General features: G+C 40.1%; 1 protein-coding gene across 1 annotated transcript in view; it reads right to left on the reverse strand.

Moving 5' to 3' along the window:
- Window positions 1-88: 88 nt before the first annotated feature.
- Window positions 89-12,997, reverse strand: part of aco1 (aconitase 1, soluble) — a 36,189-nt gene continuing 23,280 nt past the window's right edge. The window contains exons 14-21 of the mRNA XM_028474581.1: window positions 12,272-12,428; window positions 12,059-12,183; window positions 11,863-11,967; window positions 9,690-9,832; window positions 9,475-9,622; window positions 3,406-3,528; window positions 3,134-3,319; window positions 89-868 (exon numbers count right to left, since the gene is read on the reverse strand). Of these exons, the coding sequence (XP_028330382.1) occupies window positions 752-868; window positions 3,134-3,319; window positions 3,406-3,528; window positions 9,475-9,622; window positions 9,690-9,832; window positions 11,863-11,967; window positions 12,059-12,183; window positions 12,272-12,428 (1,104 nt within the window). The 3' untranslated portion in view covers window positions 89-751. The remainder of the gene's footprint in view (window positions 869-3,133; window positions 3,320-3,405; window positions 3,529-9,474; window positions 9,623-9,689; window positions 9,833-11,862; window positions 11,968-12,058; window positions 12,184-12,271; window positions 12,429-12,997) is intronic.

Genomic DNA, 12,997 nt, shown 5'->3' on the forward strand with positions numbered 1-12,997 from the left:
ATTTGATTGATTGATCTATGAGGCTTACACTGTTTTTATCTGATAAAAAAAAACCTTCATCAAACTTTGATGAAATGAGGGGGAAACATTTTCAAAAATCATCTTTATTGATTGCGTTCAGCAGTATTTTCTCCCAACAAGGCCGTCCATAGACACAAACATGTGACCCTGTATCAAAGCAGCATCTACACTCAACACGATCACGCAGCCACTCACATGAAGTTCACACAGACCAAGCATGTTTACGGGGAGGTGAGGAATGCCTGAGGAACAAGTGAAGCCCAACGTGAAAGCAAACTAGAACAGAACAGGACATACAGAAGATGGTCAGAAATTGCACATTTCCATCAATTATTTATTGTATTTGTCATTGTTAAGGATATTTAAATCAACACATGGTTCGATGCAGAGCTTTAGTAGAATCAGTACGTTTTGACTTCAATTACAAGCCTGTTGGAGGAAATATAAGCATCTGTTGAAAGTGAATAGTGAATTAACCTTCTAGAGAAGGATCTCTATGGTCACCACCAGAGGGCGATGATGATATAGAGCTGTCAGTTTCAGAGCTTTGTATATTTCTGCCATTTATATCTCATCATTTTATTGAAGCCTGAACAGTTGTGATCATGAAGTGCTTTTCCTTTCTCTACTCTTCTTATTCAAGGAGATCATTTCTCAACTTCTCACTGAGTCAAGTCTTAATTTTACCACGAGATAACCAACGGTAATTTACAATCAGGTTCTTCCAGGATTAATTTTCCGACATCTTCCGGATCATGTAGTTGAGGATTCCTCCATGGTGGAAGTACGCCAGCTCCACATCGGTGTCAAATCTCATCCGCACTTGAAAAGTTTTGCCCGAGTCGAGCTGTGAAAGCAGAAAAAGTAGACTTTGGACTTTCAGCTCAGCCGTTCAATGATCAGGGGTCTCATTTATAAAACTGTGCGTAGGTAAGATCACTTATGGCGTACGCTAAAATTCAAGAAGTGCATATGCAAAAAAAACCTTTAAGATGTATAACTTTTACTTTTTTCTTTACTGTTTATAATACTAAACATGAACAAAGTAAAACACCTTTGGTACTATACATAATTCACAATATTTGATTTCAAGTAAAGCCATATTTTTTCATCAGTCCCAGGGTGTTTACCAGGATTGGGGTCAATTATAATTGTAATCACAAAATTGATTAGTAATTACAATTATGGCATATTCATAATTGTAATGGAGTTCAGATAATTTACTTTGTAACTGTAATTGCCATGAAAACGCTGTTTAAAAACCAGAAACATGTTACAGTTCTTCAGTTTCATCAGTACAAAGGGCCCAAGGCATGGGGGGCCCTCAGAAGTCTGTTTTATATTTTATATATGAACGAAAATGCATTTTAAACATTTTTAGATTAATCATTTTGGAATTGAAATCGCCCTGTGTGAAAATAAGCTGTTATTAAGCACAGTTTTGCACTAAATCAATTTCATGCTGCATCAGGCCTTAGCTACCACCCCCTTTAAAACAGTGCAAATGGTACGACCCACATGTGCTTCTGCTGTGCTGTGGATGTAACAAGGAGGCCAGATACACAGCAGCCACATGCTTTTCCTCAAAGGAAAAAATACATTTAGGCAATATATTATTTTGTTTGAAATAAACTACGTGCACTCTTGCTTATTTAAATGCTGGAACATTTCTTTTGCACGTCAAATATTAATTGGAAATGAAATTATTAAAATTAAAAAAAATATTATGAAGACTACATTTTGCTGTCACCGACTCTTAAAAAGGTGGCCAGAGTGTCCCCATGATTCTAATCATTCTATCTTTACCTTTTATTAACCCTTGTTTTGTGTGTGTTAGTTATACCACCCCCCCCCCCCAAAAAGCAAAATTCAATAAAAAATTACCAGCCGCCCCTAAATTGTAGCAAAAATGTCACAAACACAATATTCAACAAATAACTAAAATATTGTAGAACAGATTTAAAAAATACAAGCAATGGATATGGAGTCAATAGATTACAGTTTTTTTCAACTTTAGGGTCAGGATCCCATGTGGGGTCACCTATAATGTTTAGTAATTGTAAAAAAAAAAAAAAAAAAAAAAAAACGGAGGTAAAAAATAATTTAAATTGTCATTTTTACTTATTTTTTATTATTATTTTTCAAATACGCATCACACACAATACATATCAAATAACTGTATCCTATATTTAAACTTTCGCAAATATAAATCCAGTTCAAATAAAATATCTAAGTTGGCACACATGTCACTTTGTAACTAATCATGGCTACTTTGTATTTGTAACACACTTTAATTAACATGATCAAAAACTAATTCGAGAAAAAAAAAAATGTCTCTGGGGTCGCTGAACATCTGTGATATTAAAATGGGGTCAAGACCCAAAAAAAGTTGGGAACTTCTGGGTTAATGTGAAAAAAAAGAAAGTGTACATAACTACAATAATTACTATTACTAGGTTTACTATTGCAACAACACATCATCAGTAGGGTAAAACTAACCTGTCTCATGACGGTCTAAACCCAACTCACGTTCCCTATTAGTGGAAAGTGTACATAACTTACAGTAGGGGCCAATAAGTTTGTATCCAGGGTCCAAAATGTGATGCTCCGCCACTGACTATACTGACACAAAATGGGCTCAGACGCCCACACTAAAAATATTAAAACCTATATTGTCATTGATTAGAAAGCCTAACAAGGTAACTAAAATATAGGAAAGAAATTACATGTTTGTTTTTAGTGTATTTTACAGCTGATTTATGACCTGTTATCAGAAAGCTAACACAAGAGGACGTCAGTATAATTTTTTCCTCCTTCATTTTTACCAACATATCCTTCATATATGATATGTGTTGTGAAATGTGCAATGTTCGATTATTTCACACAAATTTATCAGATTCACAGAGCTGTCTTTAATTTCATCCTTCTCCTGTTGGGGGCGGAGTTTCCCATTTCTCCTGATTTTGTGCGTACGGTAGGGTCAGAGCTGCTGTGGAAATAAGTTTTTTTTTTTTTTTAATCCCAAACGTTGCTTATAAGTGGCGTACACTTTCTTTTCTACATACGCAGCATTTATAAATGAGGCCCCTGATGTGGACTGGTGTTTGCGTACCTTCACGTCCACCATCATCCTGGGCGTGAGCGGCTCTGGGATGATGATGGTGTAGCGCTCCTTCCCAGTGAGCGCTAAACTGTCAGCAGTGTCTCCTGGGAGATACTCGAGTGGGATCACTCCCATTCCCACCAGGTTACTGCGGTGGATCCGCTCGTAGCTCTCTGCCAGGACCGCTTTGATGCCCTAAACCACAACCAAACACTGTCATTTACACAATTACGACCAACTTTAGGTTGTTTTTGGAATAACGGGTGTAAGAAGAGGCTCACAAGAAGGAATGGACCCTTAGCTGCCCAGTCTCGGGAGCTTCCTGATCCATACTCCTTCCCAGCCAGGACCACCAGTGGGACACCCGACTGCTGATACCTTTGGGCGGCGTCGAACACGTCCATCTGTGAGGAAATGTCATTGTAGTGTAACTCAAATCGAGGGCATCGAGACTTTAGCTCAGACAGACTCCATCTTATTTCTGACTACTATGGCTGCCAACTTTGGTCGTTTAGTCGACTAATTGGTCGATGCCGTCGTGGTGGCCCAAGATTTTCATTGGTCGACCAGCAACGGTATCGGTTTCAATACCGTTTAAAAAAAAAAAAATGCAATGCACTTAATATCAAATATGATTTATTTAATGCCTAAACATTATTCTACGTCCAGCAACAGCTGTGTCAGTGAGTGCTGACAGTGCACTGTCCTCAAAGCAGATCAGAGCAGAGAGGGAACAATTAAGACAGGCTTGAAGCACAAGCATCCACTGTTAAATCAATCCATTTTCTGCACAAGAACATGGACAATCTTTGTATTTGATACGTGGATTATGTAAATAGATCCACTGCTGTCTCTGGGTTCTGGTCAAAGTTTGAATAAGGTTCCTATCATCAATGGTCTGTGTTTAAAAGCACAAAAAGCCAGTTTTGTCCTCCTCTGCACCAGCTTATTCATTCTCGGTTTTCTTTTTTTGGTTGACTAATCGCTACGTGTGCCATAGTCCATATATAATAATATAATACAGTATCGTGATAAAAGTCCATGGTTTACTTTTAAGTCTAATCTGTGGAGGCTGACGAGGGCCAATTCACCATACTCGTCAACAAACAGATCACGACCATCTACAAAATGCAGTGTATTGATGAATGCGTTAAACTATACTTCATAGTCGAGTTTAATAAAGATATTCTTTCTCTTTTAGCTCATAAATGTGGTGTTGTAATCTCTTTAAAGGTGCAGTCTGTAAATCTTATAAAAGTCATATTTGCTAAAGCTGTCACTACGTAATGACAGCTTTACATCAAACTAGTAGTTTGTGTTAGTCAAAGATAAACTCCAACTTAGGTTTTTGTTTTTCAAAAAAAAAAAAAAAAATCCGTAGCCACCACGTCCAGACACAAGTTAGAACTGAACACTCCCAGTCAACACGGATGTGTACGACGTGCCCAGTAAATGGAGCGCTAGAGCCCCCTAGCTGTAAGGCATGGAAGGTGAACATAACACCAAGAGCTAACAAACTCACTCTTTATTCATCCATCCATCTTCTTCCGCTTTATCCGGGGCCGGGTCGCGGAGGCAGCAGTCTCAGCAGAGATGCCCAGACCTCCTGATCCATGCACACCTCCTCCAGCCATTCTGGGGGACCCCGAGGCGACACCAGCCCAGCTCAGAGACATAGTTCCACCAGCGTGTCCTGGGCCTTCCACGAAGCCTCTTCCCAATAGGACATGCCTGAAACACCTCCCGAGGGAGGCGACCAGGAGGCATCCGAAACAGATGCCCGAGCCACCTCAGCTTCCTCCTTTCGACGTGAAGGAGCAGCGACTTTAGTCCGAGCTCCTCCCGAGTGACTGAGCTTCTCACCCTATCTCGAAGGGTGCCCCCAGCCACACTGCGAAGGAAACTAATTTCGGCCGCCTGTATCCGCGATCTTGACCTTTTGGTCATTACCCAAATCTTATGACCATAGGTGAGGGTAGGAACGTGGATCGATTGGTAAATTGAGAGCTTTGCCCCCCGACTCCCTCTTCACCACAACAGTCCGATACAGCAACCGCATCACTGCTGACGCTGCACTGATCCGTCTATCGATCTCACGCTCCATCCGACCCTCAATCGTGAACAAAACCCTGAGATACTTCACCTCCTCCATTTGAGACAAGGACTCTTTACCGACCCAGAGAGGGGAAGCCACCCCAGGGCATGCTGAAGGTCCTGATTTGATGAAGCCAACAGAACAACATCATCTGCAAACAGCAGAGATGAGATCCTGAGGTTCCCAAATCGGACTCCCTCCGGTCCCTGGCTACACCTAGAAATTCTGTCTATAAAAGTAATGAACAGAACCAGTGACAAAGGGCAGCCCTGGCAGAGACCAATATGCACTGGGAACAGGTCTGACTTATTGCCCGCAATGCAAACCAGGCTCCTGCTGCGTTCATATAGGTAACGGACAGCCCTTAGCAAAGGGCCCCGAACCCCATACTCCCGGAGCACCCCCCACAGGGCACCACGAGGGACACGGAGGAACGCCTTCTCCAGATCCACAAAGCACATGTGGACTGGTTGGGCGAACTCCCACGAACCCTCGAGCACCCGATGAAGGGCATAGAGCTGGTTCAGTGTGCCGCGACCAGGACGAAAACCGCATTGTTCCTCCTGAATCTGAGGTTCACTCACTCTTTATATATAAAAAAAAAAATTGTCATTTTTTTTTTACCCTAACAAAATGGGCATATGAACTATAACATTAATGAACAGAAATATTTGTCAAAAGAGCACATTCAAGTGTTCACTCAACAGCCCACGTCCTTCATGGAGCGGCTTAAGGAGCATTGAGTTTACACACAACTCTGTTTTCTTCATTAACGGTCTGTACTGTAGCCTGTTTGAGATTTGATGCTAAGTTACTGGCATCAAACATGGCATCAAGTCTGCTTTGTCTGGAAACCCACAAAAGTTGCCCTATCTTGGACCTGAGCAGACCTCTCTCTGTCTCAGTGAGGGGCGAGCTTGGCTCTGCGGTCCGTGAAGGATCAAGAGGTATGGGCTGTAAATGCTGAATGTATGTCTCGGTGAATCTTTTTTTTTCTGAAGTAACAAAATCAACACCTACATATTAAAAGCTATCCTGAGCTTCACGACCTACTTGAATTTGGATCTGAGGTGAGGCATGACATTTAGAGTAAACATTTGTGTACCCGCCAAATTAAATCGTCAACATGACAGGCTAGTATACCAGTTACACACTTTTCATCATCTAACCAGTAGAAAACTGCAGGGTCAACTTTAGATATGACAGCCCCTGCTTCAATCATTATGCTTTTCACTCTGTTATACCAATACAATGAAGCATCAGCTAAACCGTACACATTTTTTCAGTTTCCAAAGCATCACTGTGCTATTGGCCTCAGGAGGAGGTTTGATGAAAATGTCTCTAGACAGTTCTAATTCTTGTAATAAAAGCCAATTTGATGTCCATTGAATGAAGTTGCCATTGTTTCTGACAACTTACTGCCACAAGGAACCTCAGAGACTCTGAGGCACAGGTTGGAGAGTCTTTTTGTAGTTCAGAAACTTGTAGCTCCTCAAATCCACGTGCAACAAGCCTGGCTTTTGGTACTAATCTGTTGTCTGTCTCTTTCAGAGTGCACATCCATCGAGTGGAGATGCCTATGTCCTCAACCTCCTCGAACACATTTTGTATCCAGCTTTTCAGTTCACCAATTTTGAATACCAATTATTGTATTTTCCTTTTGCTTTGCCGGCACGTCCTAACACTTTTTTTTGTGAGGCACCACTCTGACCATTTCTGAACGTCACAATTTGACCAGTCTGCACATTTACATTTCCAGCATCGTCTTTAAGCCCTCACATTCTCAGGAGCATTCAGTGGGTCACTGTCAATGTTTTCTGCATTTGTCTCTTCTGCATATTCATTTATGTCACGTGTGTTGTGTTGTTCATCACTATTTTCTTTCTCAGAGATAATTCCACATGGTCTTGAGTGACCTTCCTCAGCCTGAGTTGGTGAACTCTGACAGATACCTCCGTGTTGAACAAAAATAACAGTGCCGTCCCGCCCAATGACCACTCCTGGTCCTTTAAAGTTTATATTAATATTAAAGTTTTGAGCCATGTCTCTCAACTCTTCATTTTTAAACTCACCTCCATTGTCACTGAACAAATTTTGTGGTGGGCCATGAACATTTATCCAATCGTTGATATAATGTTTGACTATTTCAGAAGACCTCTTGGTAGTCCTGCATTAAATCAAGTTTACTGGTCAATAACATATAGGTACCACAACCCTGGCTCATGCAGATGCAGATCTACAGCTACAGTCTCATATGTTGAAACCAGTGGTAAGCCAACAGCAGGTTTGGGTTTGGTCTTACAGTATTTTCGACACGCTTCATACTGACCTATGACTTTTTGTTGTGAGCTAATGCACTCTGTCTTTGTTGCCAGAACTACTCAAAAGTCTTTGTAACTTGTCAGCAGAAGCATGTCCAAACTATGTAGTTTCTCTCAAACTTTCATCTTTTCGTTTGTGTTCATTTTGTTTGTGTTTGTAAGCACTTCTTCTTCTTCTTCTTCTTCTTCTTCTTCTTCTTCAGTAGTTGCTAATATTTGATCAGCACTTGTAGGACATTTGTTATCATTACCCATTATGCTCACACAGTAATGTCCTGAGCTTGTAAAGTCCAGTTTGACAGCTTGATTAAACATCACTGTCATTTTCCACGTCCAGAACGGTTCCAGCCATTTTTAAAGACATCTTATTCAAAAGCAGGGGGATAATAACTGGGAGCACTTCTGTTTCAATATTGCACTTGGTGTTGCCAATCTTGCCTGGTATTTTAATATTTTTAACAGAGTACACCACATTTCCATCCCCAAACTTGAAGGGCCTGTGACTTTGCATCTCTGTTGCTCTCATTGACTTTTCGTTTTTCTTTGCGGACACACTAACGTAGTTGTCTCGCCACTCTTGTCCACATACTATTTTTGTACATGCAGTGTCTATTATAGCTGAGCCAAAGCATTCCGTCATGAATATTTCTCCATCTGTTGGTGATTCTTTAGCTTAAAGCGTAACGATACACTCTTCTGTCTTATCTTCAGTTACATTAACACTCGCACATTTGTGTGGACAATCTTTGGCCCAATGAAACGTGCTCTGACACACTGCACACTTTGATTGCCGTTCGAATTTGTGCGGCGGGTTTGTACCGGGCTGTGGAGTTTTAGGTCTGCTGCGTTGTTGCCAGGTTTTGCATTTTTTCCGCCGCTGCTCCGTCACAAACACAGATTCTTGACTGATTCCCTTTGTAGCATTCACTTTCCCACCAATTCCATTCCCGTGTCTTTATTTAAATCGTCTACCGGTACTCCATGTTAGGTTTTTATTTTTCAAAAAAAAAAAAATCCGTAATTACCACGTCCAGATACAAGTTACAACTGAACCACTCGCAGTCAACATGGATGTGTACAACATGTGCCCAGTAAATGGAGCGCTAGAGCCCCCTAGCTGTAGGGCATGGAAGGTGAACATAAAACCAAGAGCTAACAGTTTGTGTGAAGAAAACAGGCTCATTGAGTCCCCCCTGCTGCTCCTGCAGCCTTTGGCAGATTGCCAGAATGCACTGCGACCGAGCAAAAAGAACCAATCAGAGCCAGGATTGTGTTTGATGGGCTGTCTGACAGCTGTTGCTCACAGGCCCCGCTCCTTTCCCGGGGCTATTGCGCTGAGACTGTTGCTGTAGACTTGACTTCATTAGCACGCCTTCGACTTTTATCACAATATTGTATCTTGAGTTTATTTTCGAAATTCAGACTTGAATCTCATCATTATATTTCAACTTTATTCTGAACATTTTGACTTTATTGATGATTTGCCCAAAATAATTTTCTCTATCAAAATTGGTCCTAATCCACTTCCACATAAAACAGACCTTATTTGAGAGAATTTTCTATTTTGACATGTAAACTTTACATACAGTGTTTTTTTTTTAAAAAAAAAAAAAAAAAAAATCTATCCAAAAACCTATCCACTTTATATGCTTTAAGAAAAGTAGAAGAGGGTGTCACATTTTAACAAGATCAGGGCCTGCTATTTTTATATGATCGTGGAAAATGCACGGAAAATTTTTCTGAAATGCCTCCGTAATCCACCGATAGATCGCGATCGACGTGTTGTGCACCCCTGTTTTACACTAATCATCATGGTTTACTGATTAAGTGATTGGACTTAAGTAGTCTCATCATTTCTTTCTTACAGGTGATTTTGCAAATACTGTTTACGTGTCCCGTCAGTGACCCACATGTGACGATTCACAGATTCTTACTGTTTCTCCAGTTGGCAGATAGATGGTCTGTGGCGCCTGCTTATTGAGAAACTTGTTGAACAGGCGGATATTAGCGAACGTGCCCCTCGCCATGATGGCGTCGTTACCTCGACGGGAGCCGTATGAGTTGTAGTCCCGAGGGGTCAAACTGCAAAGACAGAGCGGAGGGTTTTACAGGCTGTTGGAGGAAAAGAGCCCACTCACTCGTCACTCACCCTTTGTCAGTGAGAAAACGTGCTGCGGGGCTGTTGCGGGCGATGTTTCCTGCAGGGGAGATGTGGTCTGTTGTGACAGAGTCTCCCAGATTCAGTAGCACGTAGGCACCCGTTATAGACTTGGGAGGCTGCAGAGTCATCGTCTAAGGGTCAACAGTTACATTACCATCAAATAGAATACTACAAAGTATCTAAATATAGAAGAGCAGCTACATGATCAAAAGGTATATTTTTGGGTTTTCTGTTCCGCTATGTTATCCAACTTCCTGCTCAAGGCTTTTTAAATAGAAACTCACTTTGAAAGTGTTATATAAAAATTAGGCCTGAAATAGAAATCAGTTCTGGGTGAATTGCACAACATGCTCTGTGTTTCACTCCAATGATGCAGAACCTTTTACAGTCATTGGAGGGCGATATGTGCGAGTCATAACACGGGCTTAATGACCCATCCTTGATCTAAATAAAATATTGCTGTCCCCTGATATAACCTTTTCACTTCTGATACAATACCAATATTGGCAAATGGATCAGATGTGATATCGGCACAAATTATACATACTTTTTTTTTTAGATTTAAAATGCAATTTTTTTAAAGTCCTCTTCTCATGGGTTTTTCAACAAACACAAGCAGTAAATAAATAAATCTGTATCATAAACCATATGAGTTATACATAAATTGTTCCTTCCTACAGTTTAGGCTTATGTTAATATAAAAGCAAATAAATATGAAATACGGTTGTACTCGTGGAAAATGGATGAAAGAATGTTTCATTTATTTATTCTGACAGGTAATTACTAATGGAATGTGAGGAAAGCAGAGAAAACAAAGAAAATGACGCATTGCATTGTGGGATGTGGAGTTCCATAAACACTGTATATGCATTGAAGTGTTTTTACTTCATTCTTTCCCTGATTTCTCCACATCCCACAATTCAATACACGGAAATGTCAAAACTGAGTGTTTAGGGTAGAGATGAAAACAAACTTTGAAACTGCAATTTTAAACTTTTCCCTTTATTTTTGGGGTAAATCATGTTCAATTCATTGATTATGAGGCACCCACTATGATTTTATCTAAAAAAAAAAAATTATAGGGGTTGCACTTCTAAAATGAAGAATGTTATACAACTGAATAAAAAAAAAAGAAGAATTAGAAGACCCTAAAAAATTACCTCAAGAAATCCAATAAAAACAATATATATTATATCAGAGACTTGATTTATGATAAGACCCTAAATTAATCCTCAAAATTGGATCAGATGTTTAATTTCCTGTGACACAGCTCAATCATTTTCCTCCTACATCAAAGTAGTAGAAGTGTGCCAATACATCGATTATTAGATTAACAGCAATTCGATAACGATTCATAAATGTTTTAAGTCGAGCCAGTTACTGAGCGGGAGATTCACTCATACGGATTAAAAGATAGCAGATAGCGGCACAGACTGTCCTCAGTGTTCCCCGATTGCGTCGCCCCGCCCCTTGTTAGCCTCCCACCTGACCCGTCTTGAAACACTTAATTTGGAACATGTTGACCAGCTCCTTTTCGTACACAATAGCTTGAAAGTACAAGTGTTCTTAGAGCTGATGTTGTAGCTTTCATGTTTTTAAAGCTGCTTTGGTTCTACATAGTAAAATGCTTCGTTTCTTGTGGGATTTATACTGCTCTTTGACAGTTCTGTTTGGAAGTCTTCATTTTTACTGATTAAGATAGGTTTTATGTTGGTTCAGATTGAATTAACCAAATAAGTAAATATTTTAGTTATTTTTATATTGTTATATTTATTTATTTTGTAATATGATTACTGTTGGATTTGGTGATTTGACATAAATAAAATATAATGGAGATACATTTATTTGGATACCTTAATCAATGGATACCAAAACAAAATCCTTGTTTAAAAGTATGAAGTAGTATTTTTTTTCAAAAATTGAAAATCGTGATAATCCTTAATATCGTGGTAATCGTTGATTAATCAAATCGTTGCTCCCTGAATCATAATCGAATCGAACCGTGAGGTTCCTTAGATGGCACACTCCTACAAAGTATTAAACAGCTTCTGAGTAATTTCCAGTGCAACACAGATTGTATGTGAAAGAGTTCCCCAATCAGGTAACAAGACTCCATCTACAATTTAAGCAACCTACAACCTAAGTTGAGTAGTGTATTTACCAAGCCATCAAAGAAAGGTGGTGACTTGATGTAGGTAGAGGTGGTGTCCCAGGTGTAGAGCTTGTCAGAAGGAGCCACCAAAGAGTTCCAGCGCTTATTCACTTTCTGCAGCAAGAACACAATTCTTACAGTGGCACATCATCAGCATAGAAAAATTATGTGGAAGCTCGTTCTTCCTAATCCATGGAAACACTACCTCAATCTTCTCGTAGACCTCCAGAAACATGGAAGGAATGACAAAGGTTCTCTCGACAGCTTGGATCTCCTCACGTGTTGGCCAAATGTCTCTGAGGAAGATCTCTTTGCCCTCAGAATTAATGCCTGCGAGTGTCAGAAAAGCAGAGACTCAATCTGATTGTTCTCTTTCATCCCCATTTTCTTTTGTATCCCAAGCCACGGAGACGCTTACCAATCGGCTCTTTCTCAAAGTCTATCCTCACAGTACCGGCGATGGCATAGGCGATAACAAGCGGTGGAGAGGCCAGGTAGTTGGCTCTGGTGTTGGGGTGGACGCGTCCTTCAAAGTTTCTATTTCCTGACAACACTCCAGCAGCAACCAGATCCCCCTGTAACCACAAGAATCAATGTGAATACCCAGGATTATCAAACATGGACCCATAATAATACTACTGGCAGTTTGAAGCAGTACAAAGCAAAAGCTGAGAATGAGGGCAAGAAAGTGTGGTTCTCTCTCTGTAGTCTGTGCTTTCTCTTTTTTTCTATCCTTTTTTCTCTGGGTTCCTCATCTATGCTTCCCAGTATAACCAGGCAATGTTCTTTCTCTCTATCCTGTTCTGTTCTCCACTTCACTACACTTGTCCACTAACCCTAACCAGCCCAGTCAAATCCTGCCATCTGTGAGCCTGGTGCTGGTGGAGATTTCTTCCTGTTAAAAGCTGACGCTGCTCATGTGGAAACACGTTTTATTATTAAACATAACTTTTAAATTTGTTGCGATGACTCAGTTTTATTAAGTTGAAACTGTTCTGTGAACTTGGGGTACTCTCATATTACTTCCTAAAGTCAAAACATTTAAATCAGAATAATAATACTACATTTTTCAATAAACTCAAAAACAGATTATTTAAAACACAATGAAACTGATTAAAAGAAAAAAAAGAAGTCAGTGTAAGTA

The sequence above is a fragment of the Gouania willdenowi genome, chromosome 18 (genome assembly GCF_900634775.1).
Source record: "Gouania willdenowi chromosome 18, fGouWil2.1, whole genome shotgun sequence".
In the NCBI taxonomy this organism is placed as follows: Eukaryota; Metazoa; Chordata; class Actinopteri; order Blenniiformes; family Gobiesocidae; genus Gouania; species Gouania willdenowi.